General features: G+C 37.7%; 1 protein-coding gene across 1 annotated transcript in view; it reads left to right on the forward strand.

Moving 5' to 3' along the window:
* WDR88 (WD repeat domain 88) overlaps nucleotides 1–24752 on the forward strand; it is a 73277-nt gene that overhangs the window by 14754 nt on the left and 33771 nt on the right. The window contains 4 exon segments of the mRNA XM_069082795.1: nucleotides 3189–3252; nucleotides 4570–4708; nucleotides 12830–12959; nucleotides 23479–23666. Of these exon segments, the coding sequence (XP_068938896.1) occupies nucleotides 3189–3252; nucleotides 4570–4708; nucleotides 12830–12959; nucleotides 23479–23666 (521 nt within the window).

Below are 24752 nucleotides of genomic sequence, written 5' to 3' on the forward strand. Positions count from 1 at the left end.
CTTTCTTTCTTTCTTTCTTTCTTTCTTTCTTTCTTTCTTTCTTTCTTTCTTTCTTTCTTTCTTTCTTTCTTTCTTTCTTTCTTTCTTTCTTTCTTTCTTTCTTTCTCTCACCCCCCTCTGTTCCCTGCAGACATAGCATTTTTGGCAAAAATGTTCAATTAGATCTCTCTTCTCTGGTGATATTTTTCCCTCAAGTGCCTCATCCTAGCTCTATTACCCATAAGAACCCTACACTCCTATTTTTAAAAAGCCCAAGTAACATTGTTTATAAAAGACAAGATAAACATTTAGGACAAAGAAATGGAGACCAAATAAGAAGCTTTTCTCATTCCCAGAAGGAAAAACTTCAAGTTTCCAAGAAGGAGTCCAAGAGGCAATAAGGAAATATATAGGATTACCACCTTGGGATCTATAGTGGGGAAGAGGGTAGTAATATAGCATCTGTCCTGACATACTTTCTGCCAATAGACTCAAATGACTTTGACTTGTCTCCCAGAGTCCTGGCCTAGCTCTCTGTAGAGGGTGCCTTCCCTTTTCCAGCTCCATATGTCTTTCACACACCGAGTGCTGGGTTCCTCTATGAATCTGAATTCTACCTGAATTTATTTTTAAAGATCACCTGGGACTTCATGATCTATCACTGTTCTGTCCCATTGTTCCTTAATTCACTGAAGGTGGCTACATATTTATAATTTTATCAATACCTTGTTATCAGCCCCCTTTCAATAATTTAGACTCTGGGCTTTCAAGGACCAAACTTCTATACATGTGCAAAATTAATATAAGGTATTCAGTTTTAGGAGAGAGAGTGTTAACAACATGGGGAATCAGGGAAGCCTTCATGTAGAAGGTAATAATGGATATGAGTTTAGAAGGAAACCAGGGATTTCAAGGAGCAGATGTGGAGAGGGTATGCATTCTAGGAATGAGGGACAGCTAGTGTAAAGGCGAAGAAATTGGTTAAGGAGTTCCTTTGGGAGAAAAACTAAGAAAGTCAGACTGACTGAACTATAGAGTGTGGAGGGAAATAACATGTATCAGCACTGGAAAGATAGGAAAAGGATAGTCAGTCAATAAACATTTATTAAGTGCCTACTATGTGCCAGATGCTGTGCTAAGCACTAGGGATATGAAAGACAGTCTCTGCCCTTACAAACAATCTATATACAGAAGAAACAGGAAAGAAGGAAGGCACTAGAATTAAAAGTAGTTGGGAAAGGCTTCTTATTGAATATGGAATTTTAATTGGAACCAGGAAGTCAGAGAAGGCAGTAAGCTGAGATAAGAAAGAGAATTCTAGGCATGGGGGACAGTCAGAAAAAAAAAAATAACCTGGGTAGTAGTAAAGGGCTTTAAATGACAAACAGAGGAATTTATATTTGATCTAATATATAGAGGAGAACCACTGGAGTTTATCAAATGGAGAAGGGGAAAAGGTGGTGGTGACATGGTCAGATCTTCACTTTAGGAAAATCACTTCAGTGGAGGATGGATTGGAGAGGAGAAAGGCTTGAGTAAGGGAGACCAAATAAGAGACTATTGCAATAGCCCAGGTGAGAGGTGATGAGGACTATTATTATGGTGGTGGCTGTGTGAACAGAGAGAAAGGGATATTTTAAAGAGATATTGTGGAGGCAGAGAGGAAAGATTTTAAAAGTTGATTGGATATGTGGGGTGAGTGAGAGTGAGGAGTCAAGAATGAAACTGAGGATGGAAATCTGGGTGACTGGAAGAGAGGTGTCACCCTGGATAGGAAGAGGGAAATCGAAAGAATGGTAGGTTTGAAGAGAAAGAAAATGAGTTCTGCTTTGGAAATGTTGAGTTTGAGATGCCTACAGGATATCCAACTTGAAATGTACAATAAGAACCAAAGTCAGAAAAAAAGGAGCCATCTGTTCAATTACTCCCCCGATTAAAAAAAAAAAACCCCACAAACAACTTATAGACATGTGAGTAGAGAAAGAAATAACGACTTTGCATAATAGGCATCCGTTTCAGAGTAGATAACAAATTATAACAAACCAACATGATTCAAGAAAAGGTCATAATTATAAAATCACAAAGTCAGGCTGCTGCCAGACTACAAAATGACAACATTACTATGTTGCCTTTGAGATTAATTTGTCTATAATGTGTTACAAAATAAAGTCTTCTGAATAAAGAAATTATAAAATGACAACTGCTTTAGCATCCATCATAAACAATGTTTCAATGTTGCAAACATAAAGTCATTATGATTCTACAAAGAAAAATCTAAGTGAGTTTTAAATAGGAAAATCAGTTTATGTCTCTGGGTCTTACTATTTGCATCTATGAAAGAGACTATACTAGATTTCTAAGTGCCCTTTCCAGCTCCAGTATTCTATGATTCTATGAAAGTGTGTGTATGTGTGTGTGTGTGTGTGTATGTGTGTGTGTTTTAGAAAAGCTTTGGGAAAAGAATGTTTGTATGGATCTCCTGTTAACAGAAACATGTTAGTTTGTAGTACTTTATTGGTTAATACATAGCTTTGTGGATAACAGAATTTGTAATTGTACACCACAGCATCAGTGAGAAAGAAGTTTACTAGCAACATCAGCAGTTGGGATGTTAAAGGAATAGTTGGTGGGAGAATTCATATGGAGAATGGCACATATCATGGCTGCTGAAAGACTGTTGACAAGTTAGTGATACCTGAGGAGTTAAAAATCCTATCAGTTATAAATGAAGCATGGTGTAGTGGGTAGAGAACCAGCCTCAGAATCAGGAAAATCTGGGTTTAAGTTCTGCCTGACACATACTAGCAGTGTGCTCCTCGACAAGTAGCCTTACCTCTCAGTGCTTCAGGGAACTTTCCAAGATTATAAATTGTAAAGCAGGTACTTATCTGCCTTGATAGTAGGAATTTCCTCACTGTAAGTTCCCTCTACTAATGAAATCACAAATTTGTTAAAAAATGAATTCTATGGCATTTTGTAAATGATTTTTTAAAAAATAAATGCAATTTAGAAACCACATTGTGTTGTTTTCATGGGTTCTAATAGTCTTCAAGATTAAACAGCTAGTTTAAGAAGTCAAATTTTTTTTCCTTGAGAAACAAAAATCCTTAATGAAGAATTAAAGATGTTTCTCTAAGTGCTTATGTATAGGCCCAAGGGATACATTATTCACTGTATCTAATAAAATGTCATTTTATTTTTGTTTTCAGAGTTGTTACATCATCTTATGATAAAACAATAAAGGCTTGGGATATGGAAAGAGGACAAGTTCTGGTCTGTATTGCTATTTTTCTTTTGTTCAGGAGTACCCTGCTTATTTCTGATTGGACTTTTGGTATACTATGATAGTGATATTTACCTTATTTTCATAGTAACATAGGTATTGACCAGTCAACAAATGTTTGTTGAATAGATGTTAAATGCTCAGTTCTATACTCAGTTATGCTTTAGGGGAAATGGAAGTATAAGACAGGTCCTGACTCTCTAGGACCTGACAAGCTGAACAAGGAGACATGACATTCATACATGAAATAGTAAGCAGTTACAAAGACAGTTGCTAAGTGATAAATGGTGGGACAGGTTTCAAGTGCTGTACTTCAGAGAAAGAAAACAATAATAAGTTTTGCAGTAGTCAAGGAAGGCTTCGTAGAGGAGATGACACTTGAGCTGGGTTTTAAAGGATGGAAAGAATTTGGATGAGCAGAAGGACTAGAGAGGGAATTCCAAAAGTGGGAAACCTTATGAACAACAGAATGGGGATAGGAATGAGCAAAATATATTTACTGGACAGTGAGGAAACTTACCTAGCTGAAGTAGAGCATTTGTTGAGGATTAGTGGGAAATCAAGTCTGATGGCACAAGTGGGATTATATTGTGGAAGGTCTTCAAAGTCAAGTAGAGTTTATATTTGGGAGTCAATGAGGAGGGGGTAATATGATAATAATAATGTTCAAGGAAGATGAGTTTGGCAGCCATGTGTAGAATAGATTGAAGAAAGAAGAGTCTGGCATTTGGCAGACTAGATAGGAGGAAATCAAGCAATGATACTGACTTACATTGAAGGGGGTCCTGACCATAGTGATGGTTAGTTGTGAGAGTGAAGATAGAATGCATATGAAGGAAACTTTGATGGAAGAACAGGCAGGATGTAGTAACTCTCTGGATGTGGTGGGGTGAAATAGAGGGAAATAGGAAAGATGACTCAGGGTTGCAGACTCATTGGGAGGTGGTGGAGACATTGATAGCAAAGATGAGTGATATCTATTCTAGATAAAAGTGACTCTAGTTAGAAGTCTCAGTTTTAGCCTGTAAAAAAAAAACTTAAAAAAAACTTAGGCTATTTAAGGCATGCTTTGTAAATGAGATAATTGAACAAGAGAATGAGCATAAGATAATACTTTCTAACACAACTGGATCAACATTTTTGGCTCCTGCTCAGTTCAGGTACCATGATGACATGATTACTGTAACCAAAACCATAGAGAAGAGCAAAGAATATCTGTATCATTACTTCTTTGATTTCTTTTGATGTAAGATAGTCTGATAAGAAGCTGATTGAATCTGAATATTCATTTATCTGTTCTTTTCTAGTGGTCTTTCAACCATGAAAACATTATACTTTCATGTAAAATTTCTTATGATGGTAGATATGTGGTCTGTGGTTTGGATGTAGCAAATGCAATCTGTGTCATTGATGCAAATAATGGAAAAATCATCACACTTGTCAAGGGTAAGAGTACTTTAAGCAAGGGGATTTTTTATTCCATTTTTAAATTATATTTGTTATTTGGTTGTTATTGAGTTTTGATTGCTTTGTATGATGAAACATTCACAGGAAGAAAAAGAGACCTGGCCTCCTTAGAAGGCTGGGATGTTCATCAAGAAAAGCAAGGAGAGACAAAATTGAGACATTTATTATCCATTATATAATTGGCCCTTTTCATCCAATCATTTGTTCATTCAACCTGAAAGAAGTGTCAGCATTTAATTTCTATCATGGAAGCGGTCTCCTGGCTTCTTAGAGCATTTGAAAGCTCAGCCTTAATTTTGACCTTGCTTGTTTGAGTCAACTGGTATCACAAACATAAAAAAAATTTTTGATATTTTTTTTATCTTTTCCAGAATATAATGAATAAGTAAGAAATTCTTCTTATCTTGGAATCACCACAATTTGTAGAAATGGTAGAATACACTGCTTCAGACATCATTGTGTTGATCATCTGCACTTCACTAATAATAGACAGTTATTATAGTAACATTTGTTATATTATTATAGCATTTATTAAGTTTCTTCTGTGTGCCAGGCTACAGTGCTAGGTGTTTTACAGTTATCTCACTTGATCCTCACAACATCCCGGGATGTAGGTGCTATTATTATCTTTATTTTATAGTTGAGGTAGCTTGAGTCAAACAGAGGTTAAGTGATTTTGCCCAAGGTCACACAACTATCTGGGGCTGGATCTGAACTCAGGCTTTCCTGACGACAGACTGGCACTCTATTTATTGTACTACCTAGTTGCCTGTTTCTGTAGATATTTAACCTCATTGATGTGGGTACTCCCATGGTAAGAATCAGTACTCCTTTATGCATTTCATCCAGGCTTACCATCAGGTTGTCCAATAAATTCTACCCTGAATATTCATCCAACATTTGGGGTCCTTTCTCTAAATCTCTTGACTTTACAAGGGTGCTAGTGCAACATATAGCCTGTCCCTATGTTATCTCTCATGAAAACTACCTAGGAATTTTTTTCTACACAGGATAAGTGGACTTTCAGTTGGAGAGGGTGTCTGGACATTGCCCTTTACAGGAAGAGAGAGAGAGAAAGAGGGAGATGGAGGGAAGAAAAGAAACAGGGACATCCATGTGAGGACATTCTTGGAATAGCTGCTGGGGGAGAGAGAGGGGGATGTGAGAGAGGGATCTCATCATAGCACAAAGAAAGTACAAAGTGATATCAATACCCTCCAAATTTGGTTCCTTAGAGAAAAACCCCAGTTACAGTTCTGTCCCTTATTCTTGCTACATGACTAATTTATATTGCTATATAATTTTCCAGTGTTTTCTTCTAGCAGTGATTTTCTTATATGCTATTCTTTACTGGTAATATGATATTTATACCCATCATGAATCTCTTCATTGCTTTTTGAGTGATCTTCAATTTTAATTACTCAAAGCATGTCATATTTCATAATTTATACAGTGTCAGTGAAAGAATATTGATGTTAAAAAGATATTTTCCCACAATCTCTTCAGTTATTGTTTCAGGAGAAAGAATTTAAGGATGAAACCAGATTGAGAACAAATAGAAAAAAATGGAATAAATCTGTCAAGATTTCTACAGCAAACTGCTTTTTTTTCCCATTAGATCATAGCTTTAGAGTTATACAATTGGATGAAAAGTGCAAAGAAAACAAGATCCCAGTGTGATAAAAAAAACATTTTATTCAATAGGGTATAACAAAACTTTTAAGAATCTCCTTCAAAGAAATATCTGCCATGTTTATGTTAAGATCACAAAAAAATCTTTTACAGACCTAGTAATACAGATAATTTTGTTCAACTATTCCCTAACAGCAAATGAGACATAAAACAGGGAGACATATGCTCATCAAATGTATTTGCCAGCTTTGTGTAGTATGTGCAGAACAGAGTCCAAATGGAGACTGAATTTCTTATAGATGATGAAAACTTCAGGTGTTCTTTCATTAGATCACATGCCGAATGTAAGCTCCTTGAGTGCAGGCATTGTTTCATGGTTTGTTCTTGTATCTCAACTAACATAGTATTATTCATAAAATAGGTGATTAGTAAATTCTTATTGATTGATGGATTGATTGATAGATTTTAATATAGCAGAACCTCCTAAAGGAGATCCATAATGACTCAAAAGAGTGAATTAAAAATCGACACAGGAAAACATAGGTGGGTAAAATAGCAGATCTTGGACATACACTGCATATGAACAATAAAAAGAGGAGAGCAAAGAACCTGGAGTATTTTATTTTTTGTCTCTGTCTCCCTAGCACTAGTTTAGTGTCTTAAACCTACCGAGTGCTTATGAAATGTTTGCTTAATTGAATTGAAGTTAGACTTGAAAGGGAATATAAGAAGTCCTTGGAGGAAATGTAGTTAGCACAAAGAGCTCATAGTTAGATTTTTTTGAGCTCATAGTAGATTTTTTTCCCAAAGAATATCAAAGTTAATATGTAATAGGCCTTAATAAGTATTGGTTAAATGGAAAAAAATACTTTGGGGGAGAGACTTTGGTTCTTAACCAATTGATTTACCTCCCAATCCAGTTTATGAACTCATAGATGATAGAAGGTAACAGAAAGAGACATACAAGGTATGTCTGCCCATGCTACTGATGGAACTAGAGGGGCAGCTTTCCAATGACTGGCAGAAGATTTATTACATTCCTGGTGGCTTTAAAAAGGAAATTTACAAGCACTAAGACTGCAATTGAGACAGTTTAGGATAAGAATCAATCAACAAACATTTATTAAGTGCCTAATATGTACACTTAATAGGCACTATGCTAGGAGGCATTTAGGTGGCTCAGTGGACAGAGAGCTGGGCCTGGAGTCAGGAAGACCTGAATTCAAATCTAGCCTCAGACACTTATTAGCTGTGTGACTCTGGGCAAGCCACATAACTCTGTTTGCTTTAATGCACTGGAAAAGGCAAACCACTTCAGTATCTTTGCCAAGAAAACTCTGGACAGTGTGAGCCAAAGGGTCATCAAGAGTAGGAATATGGGGTGGCTAGGTGGTGCAGTGAACAGAGCTCTGGCCCTGGAGTCAGGAGGACCTGAGTTCAAATTTGGCTTCACACACTTAACACTTACTAGCTGTGTGTAGCAGCAAGCACCCCAGCGTTCCCAGGGTGGCTGCTAGCACAGGTTCTTGGATCTGCTTTGATAAAGGAAAGCAACTCAAAATGGGTTAACAAGCTTACTTTAATCAGTCGGACATATATCATTTACCTTGTTCAGGGGAAAAAGGTCAGCACCTCGAACTTCAAAGTATACAGGCAGAATTATCAAGACAGAAACAGATCAAGTAGACAGATTTCCAAACTGTCCAACCATTACATCCATACCCAGTCAACATCTGGGTTTCAGCATCTGGGTTTTTCAAAGGGGGGGGGGGCCCTGGACAACAGCTTCCCAGAATACAGATCAAATCACAGAACACTTCTCAAAGTGAGTCCCCAAAACAAAGCCTCACATCAGGGCTTATATATATCGCCTTCTCCTGGCTCAGAGAATGTAACAACCTTCTGGACCCACTGGCCAATCAAAAAGTATCTACTGAAAAACAAGCCTCCCACCCCAGGCTTCAGGTGCACTTTAGCCTAGGGGCAGGGAAGATCTTCCAAATTTGCAGTCCCATTACACTGTGTGACCTTGGGCAAATCACAACCCCAATTGCCCTGCTTTCTCCCCTCCAAAAAAAAAAAAAAGAGAGAGAGTAGAAACATAACTGAACAACAACAAATGCCACGCTCAGTAAGATACAATATAAAATGAAACAGTCCCTATCACCAAAGAACTTACGTTATAATGGGGGGAGATAACAAGTACAAATAAGAATACATATATGATAAATACAAAGAGAGTAAGTTAAATACAGTAGTTCTGGAGGGAGGCCACTGTCACTTGGGGGATGGGGAGAAATCAGAGAAGACTTCATATAGAAGGTGGTGCTTGGGGTGCATGTTGAAGGATGAGATGAATTCTGTGAGGTAAAAGAGAGAAGTGGAGTGAATGCATCCCACACATGAGGTGGGATCAGGGCAGTGTGATATATGAGGAACAAACAGAAGGCCAGTTTTGCAAAATATCACAGAGTGCAGAAGGGAAGTAATGTTTGGTGAGGCTGGATAGATTGGAATCAGGTTGTAAAAGGGCTTTCAAAGCTTAGCAGAGAAGTTTTTATTTTATCCTAGAGACAATTGAGAACCCATTGGAGTTGGCTGAGTGAAAGAGTACTGTGGCCACATCTGTGTTTAAGGAATATTACTTTGGCAGCACTGTGTAGGATCAGCTGGAGTGGCAAGAGACTTGAGGCTGTTGTGATAATCCAGGTGAGAGGTGTTGAGGGCTTGAGCCAAGAAGGCAGCTGATGGAGTGGAGAGAATGGGCCAAATGTAAGGGATGCTATATAGGTAGACATGGCAAGATTTAATAGTGATTGGATATGTAAGATGAAGGAAAGTGAAGAATCAGGGATAATGCGGAGATTACAAGCTTGGGAGACTGAAAGGATGGTGGTGCCTTTGACAAAATCAGGAACATTTGAAAGAGGGAAGGATTTGTGGGGAAAGATAATTTCAATTGTGGTTCAATAGGTTTCAATTGTGGACATGCTGAGTTTGAGATGTCTGAGACATTCAGTTTAAAACCCATTAGACTGAGGCTCAGAGGAGAGATTGGGACATAATATCTATATCTATAGATATAGATGGAGATATAGATATAGATATGATAGACCTGTCATCTGCATAGAGATGATAGTTAAATCCATGGGAAACGATGAGGTTATCAGAAGAGAATTTGGAGGGAAAAGAGGGTCTAGCACTGAACTTTGGGGTTCAGCCAAATTTAGGGTGTGTGAAATAAATGATGACCCAGCAAATTTGCTTTGTGGAGGGTGATCCTCTCTTCTATACCAGGGAGCAGCAAGAAGTGAGTGGATTTCTTTCTCAACCTCCCTCTTCTTTTGAGCTACTTGCCCAGGAGAGAGAATTGATGCAGGAAGAAGTTTCAATGATTATTACCTCTGGCAACACAGAAGAGAGCCAACCATTGATTCAAAGGAGAATTAGTCTTGTCAGTTGGTAACTGAGTGGCAGATAGGAGCTGGTGCAGGGAGCTTAGTTGATTCACCCACCTAGCACAGATGCTTCACTTGGGTGATATGCAGCATGAGGATGCCACAAAAAGAGAATGGGCGTTGAGGCCCTGAAGTGCTGGAGGGTTTGTTGCCTTGGTCAGATGTTCTCTTTGTGTTTAGTGTACCCTTAAGTTTGTGCCTGCTCTTCCCACTGATGCTATGGTCACTTGTGAGATAATCTGCCCCAGATTTATGGGAATAAATGTTGTGTAGCCATTGTTCTTGCTACAGCAATCTAGTAAATGCCTTTGCGTTAAACTAATTATATCTGTTGTCTCTCTATTAAAGGTGAGTGAGGGCTTGTGAGCTATAGTTTTAGGAGAGCAGACCCATGGAGTACCTGTGAACCTGTGAAAGCTGTCATCCCACTGGGGACCCAATCTGTAAAACTGAGTGCCATGTTGTCAAGGTATCCCAGATAAGGTCCTATAATCCCATGTCTCCTCCTCATCTGCTACTCATATCCATGTTGTGCCATGAATCCTCCCCAAGGGGACATCATGCATTTTGGCAGAGGGTCTTTCTCTAAGTCTCTCTATCTTTTTGCCTTTTGGGGGGCAATTGGGGTTAAGTAACTTGCCCAAGGTTACATGGCTAGTTTTTTTTTGTATGGGTGTTAAGTGTCTGAGGCCAGAACCGAACTCGGGTCCTCTTGACTCTGAGGCCGGTGCTTTACTCACTGCGCCACCTAGCTACCCCTCTCTAAGTCTCTTGATGTAACATGGATCACCAGAGCATCTTTTATCTCCCATTCTTGCTATATGAACAGTCTACCTCCTTTCCTGGTCATAGATTTTCTCTACTACACTTATGCAGAATTCTTCACTGGTTCATGGGTACTTCCTGTAACCGCCATGTATTTCTTTATGACTCTTTGATTGGCCCACAACTTTAATTCTTTGGAGATTGTGGTATGCCATGAATTAACATCCATGTGGCATCACTGCAACAATATTGTTGTTAAAAAAAAATATGGGACCCTGAAGGCAAAAAGGAAAGTGTTTGTTCTTAAGGAGCTTATATTACACAAGCACTACACACACAAAAATGATACTTTTTCTTTAATCTCAACTGCTTAACTAAAGCTCCCTTGGATTCCAAGATGCAAGTAAAACTTATTCTGCATCTTTTCTTGAAATTAAAAGATTTGGGAGCTATGGTTCTAGAATTAGAAGATCTGGGTTCACTTCTCACTTCTGACATTACTTTTGTGTCCCTGGGCTTTACTTTACCAGTTAATTAAGGGGGTTGGACTGGTTGGCTTCTGAGGCCCCTTCCAGCTCAAAATTAATGATCCAATGATCTTGGGTGGAGCTAGGAATGGGAATAAAAAATTCTAACTTCAACTACTTCTATCATAGCCATTCTTAGAGGTGTCATGCCTTTTCTTCTTTTAAACACATTTAAACATAAGAAAACAGTTTTTAAACACAATTATACTGATGAATAATATTTCCCTTTTAGAAACAATTTTAAAAAGATTTTGCCTGACTCAGGTTTGCATTTGGGTATATTTTTTTTTCTGATGCTGTAATGCGAATGTAAATTTTAAAGATCTTCCCTGCCCCTAGGCTAAAGTGCACCAGAAGCCTGGAGAGGGAGGCTTGTTTTTCAGTAGATACTTTTTGATTGGCCAGTGGGTCAAAAAGGTTGTTACATTCTCTGAGCCAGGAGAAGGCTATATAAGCACTGATGTGTAGCTTTGTTTTGGGACTCACTTTGAGAAGTGTTCCGTGATTTGATCTGAATTCTGGGAAGCCGTTTTGAGAGTCCCCCGGCTTTGAAAAACCCAGAATGTGGAAACCCAGATGTTGACTGGGTATGGATGTAATGGTTGGACAGTTTGGAAATCTGTCTACTTGATGTTTCTGTCTTGATAATTATGCCTGTATACTTTGAGGTTCAGGGTGCTGACCTTTTCTCCTGAACAAGGTAAACGATATATGTCCGACTGATTAAAGTAAGCTTGTTAACCCATTTTGAGTTGCTTTCCTTTAACAAAGCAGATCCAAGAACCTGTGTGAGCAGGCACCCTGGGGACACTGGGGTGCTTGCTGCTACAGATGCTGAACACCATAGGCTAGGTAAGGCTAATTATTAAAAAAAAAAAAAAAGGTTTTCTCTGCAATATCAATGTTCTGAGTTTTGCATGACTCAGGTTTGCATTTGGGAGTATTTTTTTTCCTGATGCTGAATACCATAGGATAGGTAAGGCTAATTATTAAAAAAAAAGGTTTTCTCTGCAATATCAATGAACTGAGTTCAACCTTGTATTTGCTTATTTGGTATACTTCCTGTTTTCAAATATTTTTTCTGGTTCTTGAACAACCTTTTCCTGAATGACCTGTTCTCTCATTTCATCTAGATAAGTACATATGGATTAGCAAAGTTGGCATGACACTTTATGTAACAGGACCAAGAACATGTTTTCAGAGTATTAGGCAGTTGGGTGACACGGCATTAAATTTAGAGTTGAAAAGACTTGAGTTTGAATCCTGCCCCAGACATTTACTAGTCGTTTTACCTTAACCTCTCTCAGCCTCACTTTCCATACTGTAAAATGAGGCTGATATAATAGCACCTACCTTAGAAGGTTGTTATGAGGATCAAATGAGAGACATATGTAAATGCTTTGCAAATCTTAAAGCACTGGGGTGACTAGGTGGCTCAGTGAATAGAGCACTGGCCCTGGAGTCAGGAGGACCTGAGTTCAAATCCAGCCTTAGACACTTAACACAAAAACTAGCCATGTGACCTTGGGCAAGTCACTTAACCCTGATTGCCCTAAAAAAAAAAGCAAATCTTAAAGCACTATCTAAATGCCCGCTATAATTATTGATAGCCACTCAGATTAGTATAACTAATATATGTGCAATATATGTGACAAAAGAGTAACCTAAGATAAATTTGAAATGTGTTTCAGCAAGGTGATTTTTTTCTCTTGTCTCAGCTCACCATGATAGACCAGTAACAAGTTGCTGTTTTAATCCTGACAACCTGCGAGTGGCTTCAGGATCATCTGATCTTAATGTAAAGATTTGGGATGTATCAGCTCAAGCTACACTTCTAACAATTCATGAGTAAGAAATAATCTATCAATTAATCAGTCAACAAGCATTTATTAGTCAACAAGAAATAATAGTCAGCATGGCATAGTAGATAGAGAGGGACCTCAGAGCCAAGAAAATCTGTGTTCATGTTCCATCTCTGACATGTTAGCTATGTAATGTAACCTCTCTCAGTTCTCTAGGCAATTCTCTAAGATTTTAAGTTGCACAGGATGTATTGATCTACATTGGTGGAGGGAGGTTCCTCACCCGGAAATTCCCTGTGCCATTGACATTAAAGGTCCAGTCTCAATCCTCAATCCCAGTTGTACTAAAAGCAAAATAAGCAGGAATGAAGAGTTATTATAGAAAGCCCACTTCTTCTCTGTGGGCTTCAGTTTTCTCCTCTGTAAAATGAGTGGATCTCTTAAGACCTCTTCTAGCTCTAATTCCCATTATTTGTGCCTATTAACTCGGATGAATTTGAAATATCAAAGGAGAAAATGAATGAATTATCCCAGCCAGGGAGAAGTATCCTATGTGCTGATAGTCCTTTTAGACCAGATCACATAAACCCCAGCACAGGAAGAGTAGTGGGAAGAGAACAAGGAACATGTCACTAGTACTTGCCTGTCTCTGTCTCTGTCTCCTGCTAACTGAGGAATGCAATTATTGACTAAATATTGTGTGCCAGAGTATCAGATGCAGCTTTACCATAGATGTTTGTGTTTGATGTCAATCAGGATGGTGTAGTTCAATCTGAGAATCCTAGAATTTCAGACGTGGAAGGGACGCTGTGACCATTTAGTACAATTTCCATATGCAACATGTGGTTGTCCAGTCTTTTCTTGAAGACCTCTAGAGAGCAGGAAGCAATTGTCTCCTGAAGCAGCCCATTCTACTTTGGGATTGTTTTTCTCATCAGGAAGGATCTCCTTAAATTATACAAAAATTTGCCTCTTTGTAAACTTCCAGATATTGTTCTGAGTGCAACTACCTAGAGCTGAGCAGAACAAGTCTTGTTTCTCTTGCATGTGACATTCCTGCAAATACTTGAAGCTGGCTATCACATTTCCCACTAAATCTTTTCTTCTTCAGGCTAAATAACCCCAATTCCTTTAATTGATCTTCCTATGGCTTGAACTTGAGACCCTTCATTGATTACCCTACATTGGATCCTCTCCATCCTATTGACATTCTTCTTAAAATGTGGCTCCCACAGCTGAATATAATACTTTAGACCAGGGCAGAGTATAGCAGGACTATTATTTCCTTATCCCTGGAACTGTACCTCTCAATGTAGTCCTGCTTCCATGAGGTTGTTTTTTTTTTTTCCCCTTCCATATTACTACAAAACAAGGCCATTCTAAGAGAGTTTCCTTCTAAGCACACCACTAATGTCTTTCTACACTATCTCTCTTCTTTCATTCTGTCTCTGATGTTCCTTCACTTTGTCAAGGCCAAATCCTCTACATACACTCTTTATCCCATACCTATACCCTTGCTTTTTTTCTATCAGACTTCTCATTATAATTCTCATTCTCTCCCTTTTCTTTTTTTTTTTTTAAGCAATTGGGGTTAAGTAACTTGCTCAAGGTTACACAGCCAGTTATTTCTGGGTGTGGTGCTAAGTATCTGAGCCAGGATTCGATCCCCAGGTCATCCAGACACTGGAGTCGGTGCTCTTACTCACTGTGCTACCTGGCCAACCCTCTCTTTTATTTTCAATCTCTCCCTATATATAGGCTTTTCCTATGCCATGTCTCCCTCATCCTTTAAAAAACCTCTAATTTGATCCTACCATCCCTGACTACAGTTGTCTTACATGCAGGCATATAGTGATAAATATTTAACACCTGGATCTCCAGAAAAAAAAAGCATTCATGATATACTTTTAAGTTTAATTTGCATTATTGGCATTTCCTCCACCACTTTCTTAAGTCTAGAAATTAACAAAACAATACATTAAGCACTGATATGGCATTTGCTAATTTTCAAGGTGTAAATAGTCACACTGAAAATTTAACAATTGGTTCTCACAAGTCAGTACAAATTGAAGCCAGCACACCTCTGCTATACCTCCCCTCTTCTTAGCTCAGCTCCTGGAGAAAGCTGTCAACAATAACTGCTTTCATTTCCTCACCTCTCACTCATTTCTAAACTTCATTCTGGCTCATCATTCAACCCAAAGTGCTCTTCGCCACAACTCTAATACCAGGCCTCCTTGCCTCTTGTCCTGACTACTTAATAAGCCTTTTAATTGGCTTCTCTGCCTCAATTCTCTCCCTACTCCTTACTCGTGTTGTAAGAAACATGTTTTTGGGGATCACATGAGTTCCTGGTGGGATCAGGGAGTTAGCCTGGGACAAGCTTCTGCTACCCACAGCTTCCCTTTGGGGGCTCTTAGGAAGATCTACATGATGTACTCCTTAAAAGGACAAACCCCTTCTCACTGAAAGAACTCAGAAACAGAGTGTGCAGAGGAAGGCGTTTATTACACTACCAGCAAGGAAGCAGGTGTGGTGCTCACTAGGGACACACCCACACTGGTGCTGTAGTGGGAGTAAGGTTATACTGTTCTGTCCTTCCTGGTAGAGTTAGGGTTAGTCAAATTCCTCACTTTATTTCCCTATATTCCCTTAATACATGCAGATTACATAGGCGTGGTAATGAGGATACTAGAGACCTGAAGGGACCTGGCCTCTCCTAAGGTCAGAACTTTGGGCTCCCCCCTTCCCCTCCCCTTCCCTCTCCCCACCTGCACCTTTCTAGTTCCCTCTGGTCATTGTCATAGTTCCAGGAAGGCCAGGGTTTTAGATAAGTGATTATCTTCCAATAACTTTTGTGGGAGCAAAACAAGATACTGTTATATCCTCTCTTACAATGTAATCCTGCTATTCCCTATTACCTTCCATGATCAAATCTAAAGCTCTCTTTTGGCATTTAAAGCCCTTCACAACACTTTTCTCCCCTCTACATACTCTAAGATCCCTCCTCACTGTCCCCCTTGTAGTTCTTCCCATATGACAATCCAGCTCCAAACTCTGTGACTTTGTATTGGTAGTTCCCCTCCTTTCCCCATACCTAGAGTGCTTGCCCCTCACCTCTACCTCTTAGTTTCCTTGGCTTTCTTCAATACTCAGTTCAAATCCCAACCACAGGAAGCCTTGTCTGGTCCCCATCTCTACACTGCTGCTGGTCTCTGACCTCTGAGATTACCTCCCATCTACTCTGTATATATATTATATGTATAAAGTTATTTACATATGTCTCCCTTGTGAGAATGTGAGCTCCCTGAGGCAGGGACACTATTGTTGCCTTTTCTGGTATCCCCATTGCTTAGTGAAGAGCTTGATTTGTAGTAAATGCTTATTAAATGCTTGTTGGTTGACTGACTAATGCTTTTGACTCATATGGAGTTGATGATCCACTACAACCCCCAGATATTTTTCAGACCATTTACTGTTTTGGAAAAACTTCTCCATTTTATACTTGTGAAGATGATTTTTTTGGGCCTAAGAATAAGATTGAACATTCCTCTCTATTAAATTTCATCTTAGATTCTGTCAAACATTCTAGCCTGTTAGAATCTTTTTTATCTTGATGCTAATAAAATCTAATCTAATAATCCAATGTATTAGCTGTTTCTTCATTTGTGTTATCTTAATTTTTAAAAAATAATTTTTATTGATATTTTCTGTTTCACACATCACCATAGTTACCCCATGTGACCCTCCCCTTCCCCTTCCCAGACAATCATCCCATAGGACAATAAAGTTTTTTAGAAGGGAAAAAAAGGCAGCACAACTGATCCATGAATTGAAAAAGTCTGAAAATACCCATGACTCTTCTACCTCCATTAAGGGGTAGATTGGAGGTATCTTCTCATATCCCTTCATTTGAGTCCTGCTTGATCTTTATAATTTTATTATATTTACTTTTCATTTTTTTTGAAGGGAGATGGCAAGATAATTGGGGTTAAGTGACTTGCCCAAGGTCACACAAGTAGTAAGTATCAAGTGTCTGAGGTCACATTTGAACTCAGGTCCTCCTCACTCTAGGGCCATCCTCTATTCACTACACCACCTAGCTGCCCCTACTTTTGATTTTTTTGATGTGCTGTTTTTCTTTCCATTTACCTTGATGTAGTTCTGGATGTGTTATTATATCTTTCTACAAATTCTTCAACATTGACTGTTGCCATTTTTGCTAATTTTCATTATATGAGATTAAGCCTCATGGTTGTTTTGGTTTGTATTTCTCTTGTTCTTAATGATTTGGAACATTTTTTTCATGTGGTTGTAAATACTTTGCAGGTCTTCTGAGAACTGTTTCTTCATATCCTTTGACCATTTATCTATTGAGGAATGGTGTGTGTGTGTGTGTGTGTGTGTGTGTGTGTGTATAATCTTGGATACCAAACCCTTATCAGAGAAATTTGATGCAAAAGACTTTCCCATTTGACCACTTCCCTTTTCCTAGGTGCATTAATGTTGTCTCTGGAGAAGCCTTTTAATTTTAGTTTCAAGTAATGAAAGTTTTCTATTTTATCTTTTCTTATTGCCTTGATCTCTTGTTTGGTTAAGAATACATCTCCTACACATAGCTGCGACACACATATGCTCTGTTTCTCTTCAAATTGTTTTATATTATGATCTGTGTTATTAAAGTTGTGTATCCATTTAGAATGTATTATGGAGTGTGGTCTAAGTTGGTCTAAGTCTAATTTCTGCAAGATCACTTTTCAATTTTCCCAGCAATTTGTTTCTTTTCTTTTTTTAATCAGATAGGGACATTTTCCCCAGGCGATTTATGTTTTCCACTTTATAAAACACTGAGATTCTATTGTTTCTGAATCTCCCTTGTCTAGTCTGTTCCATTAATATAACTTTCTATTCCTGAACCAATACCAGATAGCTTTGATGACTGATGCTTTATAATATAGTTTGAGGCTTGAAAGTGTTATTCCATCTTTGTCCTTACTTCTTTTCACCATTTCCCTTCATAGTTTATATCTTTTGTTTTTCCAAATGAATTTTGTCATTATTTTGTCATCTTAAAATTTGATAATCATACCATCTATGTCTTTATCTAAATACTTGATTAATATGTTAGAAAACACAAGTCTAAGCACAGATCCCTGGAGCATTCCTCTAGAGACCTCCTTCCAAGTTGATAAAGAACTCTTAATCACTTTTTTTTTGTAGTCATAAAGACCACAAAGCATAGGCTGGTTTGGCCATCCATTCAGTTCCAAATCCATTTAATTGTACTATAGTATTAACATTGATAATAATGATACCTATCATTTAGATAGCATTTTAAGATTTTCAAAGCATTTTACATATCTATTATCTTACTTTGCCCTCAAAACAACTCTGTGAGAAAGTAGTATTATTATCATCATTTTAGAGATGAAGAAACTGAGGCTGAAAGAGGTTAAGTGATTTGTCATATAGTAAGTGTCTAAGGCAGAATTTGAACTCAGCTCTTCATGATTCTAAGATAATTTTCAGGAATTGTTTTCAGACAATTCTCTCTAATACAACACCTCACTAACTCCTTAAAATTAAAAAAAAAAAATCAGTCTCTCCATCTTTTCCATGAGATTAGCATGACAGATCTTGTCAAATGCTTTGCTAAAATCTAGGTAAACTATTAACATTCCTCTCATCTACTAGTTAGCAAGGTTCTCAAAAAAGATGAAATAAGGTCAGTCTGGCATGACCAGTCAGTCCTTAATGAAGCGTTGGTGGCTGCAAGCACCCTTCCCTTTTCTAGATGTTCATTAACTATCTCATTAATAGATGTTTGCTAGGAATCAAAGTCAAGCTTTCTAATCAAGAGTTTTCAGATCTTTCTCTTTTCCCTTTTTAAAAAATTGGTATAACATTTGCTCTCCTCCATTACTATGGTAACACTCCTATTCACCACAATTTTTCAAGGATTGCTCACAGGAGCTTAGCTTCACATTTGCCAGTTCTTTCAGTAGCTGAAGAATTCATTTAGGTGTCATGGCCTGAACTCACCAAGGTCAGTGAGGTGCCCCTTCTACCTCTGTGCTTGTCTTCACTATCAGCTCCCTGTTACCCATTTTTGTTCTGTCCTTTCCAGTCCAGAGATCATTTTTCTTGGTAGTGAAAATAGAATCCATTTGACTTGAATAGCTCTGCCTCCTCTCTATTGTTAGTTATCAGCATCCTTTCTGTTCCAAGCAGCAGGCCTATCCCTTCTTTGTCCTCATTTCTCCAATACAACTGAAAAAACACCCCTAAAACCTAGCATTTTTTGTCCATCATTTTCCTTGCCAGCATTGCCTCATTTCAAGTTTTAGTACGACTGGCTATGCCCTGCTGTTCTGTTTGTCCTGCTACCTCTTCTCACTTCCACCTTTTGTATTTGTCTTTTAAAATTGAAGTTTGTTGATAATGGTTCCTTTAGTATTTATATGATTATCTTTAGATATCTCCCCCTTTTCCTTCTAATTGGAGTAATTATTCTTTATATTTTCAGAGTTTAGTTTCTGAGAACTTCTCTAGAAGTTTAATCCAGCCACCAATCAAGAGGCAAAAAAAAAAAAAAATCACACACACAAAGACAACAATAGTGTAAATAAAATTTGTCTTAAGAAACAATCAAACTCAGGGCAAATAAAGTGAACAATGCTAGCATCATCCTTTCTGTAAAGTTTTGTAAGGTACAAAAGTGGAAAGTGGCATATGTTAATCAATCTGTTCTTCAGTCATTCAGTCATGTCTAACTCTTTGTGGTCCTGGACATGGACCATACTGTCCATGGAGTTTTCTTGGCAAAGATATTGGAGTGGTTTGCCATTTTCTTCTCCAGTGAATTAAGGCAAACAGGTTGAGTGACTTGCCCAGGGTCACGCAGCCAGTAAGTGTCTAAGGCTGGATTCAGGTCTTCCTGACATAGTGTTCTATCCATTTGACCACTTAGTTGCTATTAAACAATTTAGCTGAACTAAAGTTTTCAGGAAATGTATTCTGTAAGAGTATGGGTATTTGTCTTCTCTCTCCCCCTCTCTCCACACACACATACACACACCTATATCAATAGAGAAAGAGATTAGAAGTTTATTTAGGAATGGCAACTCTATCCTGTTTTTTAATCACAATGAGTACAAACAAGTTTCCCAGGAAGATGCTTATAATTCTTTATGTATATATAATACAGCTTTTAGGGATTGTTCATATCCTGCCAGGTGCTGGAACTCTGAGGTTTTGTCTAAAAGCTGCTACTGTTTGCAAAATTGAATTTTATTGTAGAGTTGACTAGTCTTTTCTTTTGGCCTTATCTAGTTTGTGCATTTCAAAAGGCTATTTTCAGGGGGGATAAAAAGGCAAAACCAGATATTGTGTTCTAGAAACCAGTTTTTGTTTACTCTTTTCTTCTGATGAATAGTGCTGAGTTCTACAGAATACAGAGGTTGTAATTATATTTAATGGTTCATTTGAGCAGTCTATTTAGGGCAGGAATGGAGAGCCTCTTAAAGCCTATGTCCTCCATCTTCCCTCTCCCCAATGAAATACCTTGTGTCAAGGCCCACACACAAGAAAAAAGCAATTTAATTAAGTTTTTTCCAGAGATGTGTTTTAAAAGTGAATATTATGTACACTTGAGGGGGGAAGGAGATGTAGGGACATTAAGATAAGAAAGAAAGGGAAAGATGTAGGGAAAGTAAAGCAGGTAGAGGGCATAGGAAAAAAATCAAAGTTAGGGAGACAGGCACAGAGATACATGCTGCTTGGTGTGTATCCATCATGTATTTGTCATGTTTTAGTTTATGTTATAGTTATTTATGCACTTGTTAATCCTGTCTCACTCCACCCCTACCTAGCATGCACCTAGACATGAATTTGAATAATGTAAAATTCAATTTAGTATGAATTATAAAATTATACCAGGTCATATTTGATATAAGCCAAAATTCAATTAATAAGATTCATTCGAGCTAACTGAGGGTTTTAACATAAAGGTACTTGATCTGTGTGCATTTATCGTTAAGTATGGATATGATGTTCTGTTGTGTCAAATTTTTTTAAAAGAGCCTTTAACAAACTGGTCAAAGGGAAGAGTATTTCAGATGAAAACACCTGTAGCACAAAAAGAAGAGGCTTGTTATTACACTAGAAGATAAATTTGATATAATTTAATGTATGAATGGGGTTATAACTCTAAAACAGGACAAGATGTCAAGATGTCTGAATCCATGGTACGGAATATTCTAAAACACAAAGGCTAAAAGAAAAAGGCAAAGTTGAATCAGCTTTTTGTGGTTTGCAAATAACTACAAGGAAGAGAAGCATCAGTTATAGAAATGGATGAAGATGTCAATTAAAAACACATTACTCTTTATAGAAGGGCCATTCAGATAAAAGCTTCAAGTTTATTTAAGGCAATGAAAGAAAAATGGAAATGAAGTGACTAGTGAAGAAACTTTTACTGCGAGTGTTGGTTGGTTCAATCACTTTCAAAATTGAGTTGAACTGGGGTGACTAGGTGGCGCAGTAAGTAAAGCTCTGGTCCTGGAGTCGGAAGGACCTGAGTTAGGTTCCAGCCTCAGACACTTAACAGCCACACTAAAAAACTAGCCGTGTAACCTTGGGCAAGTTACTTAACCCCAATTGCCCTCCAAAAAGCAAAAAAAAAAAATTTGAGTTCAAAATTGAACATCATATTAAAATTATCAGAGAGGCAACCAGTGCCTATGAAGGAAGACATGACAGCTAAATATTCTGTCATCTTGAAGAAAATAATCAAAGAAGATAGATAGATTGATCAATAAATTTTTAATGTGGATGTAACAAATTTATTCTGGGAAAGGATGCCTTCTAGAACATATATTTCTAGAAAGAAAAAACTCAACCTGGATTTAAAGTGTCTAAGAATCACCTAACCTTTTTATTGGTAGCTAACATAGAAAAGTATTTGAAATGAAAACTAATGCTTTTTTATTGTTCTCAGAATCTTTGCACTGAGAGTCTACCACCATTGATTGTTTCTAGTTCTTTGTTTGGCAAATAAGAAAGTGTGGGTGACTAATGTCATCAAAGACTGTTTTCAAATTGTTTTAGCTCAGCTATTGAAAAATATTGTAAGGACAACAATATTACATATGTAAAGTATTGCTGATTTTAGATAATGTCCTGGGTTATCTCTCTACACTGTGTTCATTGTGTGAGAATACGAACATGCAAATTTGTCAAGATAAAGCTCTCTGTACCTACCAGCATATGCATGGAGATTTAAAGGGAAGACAGTTCAATTTACACTGTAAAATATTTTAAACAACAATAATGGTGTTTTTTTGCACATTCTCAGTGTAGGCTTATCTTTAAATACCATATTTAGTAATTTTCTAATGTTTAAAGTTTTCTTTCTATAACTTCTCTATTACTTTGTAATAAATTTGCATTAGAAATACATTTTTCTTATCCTTTGCTCTTATATTACATTAATAAACAGATAACAAACTAATTTTAAACATTTACTTGCATATCTCCATTGGACTGGAACCAATTACCTTATTTTATTAATGCAACCACTTTGCAGAATATATTATTCATATTAATCAGGACCTAGCTGTATATGTTCCTTAAAGGGAGGGTTTTGTTTGTTGTTGTTCAGTCGTGTCTGACGCTTTATATCTCCATGGGACCATACTGTCTGTGGGGTTTTCTTAGTAAAGATATTGGAGTAGTTTGCTAATTCCTTCTCCAATGGATTAAGGTAAACAGAGGTTACATGACTTGCCCAGGATCATGCAGCTAGTAAGTGTCTGAGGCTAGATTTGAATTCATTTCTTCCTGACTCTAGGCTTAGCTCTCTGTCCACTGAGCCATCTAAGGGGCAAAAGGGAGGAACCATGTCTTATTTATTTTTTTATCTTCTTCAGTTCGATGGATATCGCTTTACACATAGGAGGTACTGAATAAATGTTGAACATTGTTATTTACATATACACAACATTGGAAAGAGAGGGAGAGATGGAGAAAAAGGGGAAGAGTTCAGTAGATTTTGAAACAACTTACTAGTTATTCTTCACAGTTTTTCACAGTTCTTTATCTGCAGATCTTCAGAAATGTGATAGCCCAGAATGAGGAAGCCAGTGAGGACCAAAGTAATTTTCCTTAAGCACAGATCTGATCTTATGACTGTTCTGCTTAATCAACTCTAGTGATTTTCCTAATGCCTCTAGGATTATATATGTGTGTATGTATATATATATATATGCATATAAAAATATTGAAAATATTAAAACATTAAAAGTTAAATTTAAAATAAAAGCTGTACATATAAGTATATACCATGTACCTGTCTAGGAATACATATGCATAGTAGGCACTTGATGAATGTTTGATGACTGAATGACTGAAATTGTTTTCCAGAGTCTCAGTGGCTAGAGACGTATTGCCCTATAGAAATTCAAACTAAGCCATATCTATCTCAGGACCCTTGGAGTGGAATAGCAGAAGAGCTTTAACCAGAGTAGGATAACCCACATTGTCTGTGTTTTTCGCTTGTGTTTCAGAGCTCATTCCAATGTTATTGCGGATTGTTGTTTTACCTTCAGTGGCCATTTCTTGTGTACAGCTGCTTGGGACAAAACCTTAAAAATATGGGATGTAAATGCAGGAGGGTTTCGGAGTGAGGGAGCTTGTGTAACTCTGATGGAAGGTCATGAAGGTTCTGTCAGTTCCTGTCTTTTTACCAGAGATGGTAAGCTATTTACATGATTTCCAATTCAGTATTACAGTGAAAATATATTTTGTTTTGTTTTTTACTATTTTATAAATACATGAGCTCTTTGGTACAGTTATATTATACATAGCACAATGTTAACCCATTCTTGAAAGGATCTAACTCTCCAAAAACTCTGTTGTCTATAATAGACTAAGACGATGATTTTCCACAAGGACAATAGAGATCGTCTATATAACTTCAGACAAAGGAACTAAGAGGAAGGGTCTGTACCTATAGTAATCTTGTAATTGAAAATTACAGCTTTATCACATCCCTCCTTTTTTTTCTACCAGTGGCCACCAGTCTAGTTCAGGACCTCATCAGTTCTCACCTGCATGATTGCAGTAGCCTCTGACTTGATCGCCCTGCAACTATTCTCCAACCCATTCTCTACAAAGTTGTCAGATTATTATTCTTCATATACAGAGCTAGCCATATTACTCCCCTGCTCAAGAAGCTTCAGGGACTGCCACCCACATCTAGGATAAAATAAAAACTCTTCTGTTTGACATGAAAAGCCCTCTGCACTCTGGATTCAGCCAATTTTTCTAGACTTGTTGCATATTACTTCTAACACACTCTATGTCCTAGTCAAACTGGCCTACTTGCTGCCTGCCATGTATGATGGTCCTTTGGACAGACTATCTTCCTTTTATGGAATTTTCTCCCTTCTCAACTCTGCCTCTTGGATTCCCTAGCTCTCTCCAGGAATAGCTTAAGTGACATCCCCTATAAAATGTTTCTCCTGGTCCACCTAGTTGTTTCTGTTCCCATTTCCCTGGAAATTACTTTGTGTTTACTTCTCTGGGTCTGTTGTATGCCACCAATAGAATGTAAACTCCTTGAGTGTAGGGACTATTTGGCCTTTGTTCTGTATCTTCAGCACCTAGTCCAATATTTTATACATGGCAAAATGCTTAATTAATGCTTGTTAAATTAATTTTATTGAAAATGAGCTAGCAAATACAGTATAGCCCCTGACCCACTCCCCCATTTGTGAGCTCCCTGTCAACTATCCTTGTTCATGGCGTATGTTGGGTCAGCCTCCATCAAACCAAGAGC

Source organism: Petaurus breviceps, unplaced genomic scaffold (assembly GCF_028583685.1).
Source record: "Petaurus breviceps papuanus isolate PSGF00001 unplaced genomic scaffold, PetGlider_PUasm1.0 171, whole genome shotgun sequence".
Taxonomy (NCBI): domain Eukaryota; kingdom Metazoa; phylum Chordata; class Mammalia; order Diprotodontia; family Petauridae; genus Petaurus; species Petaurus breviceps.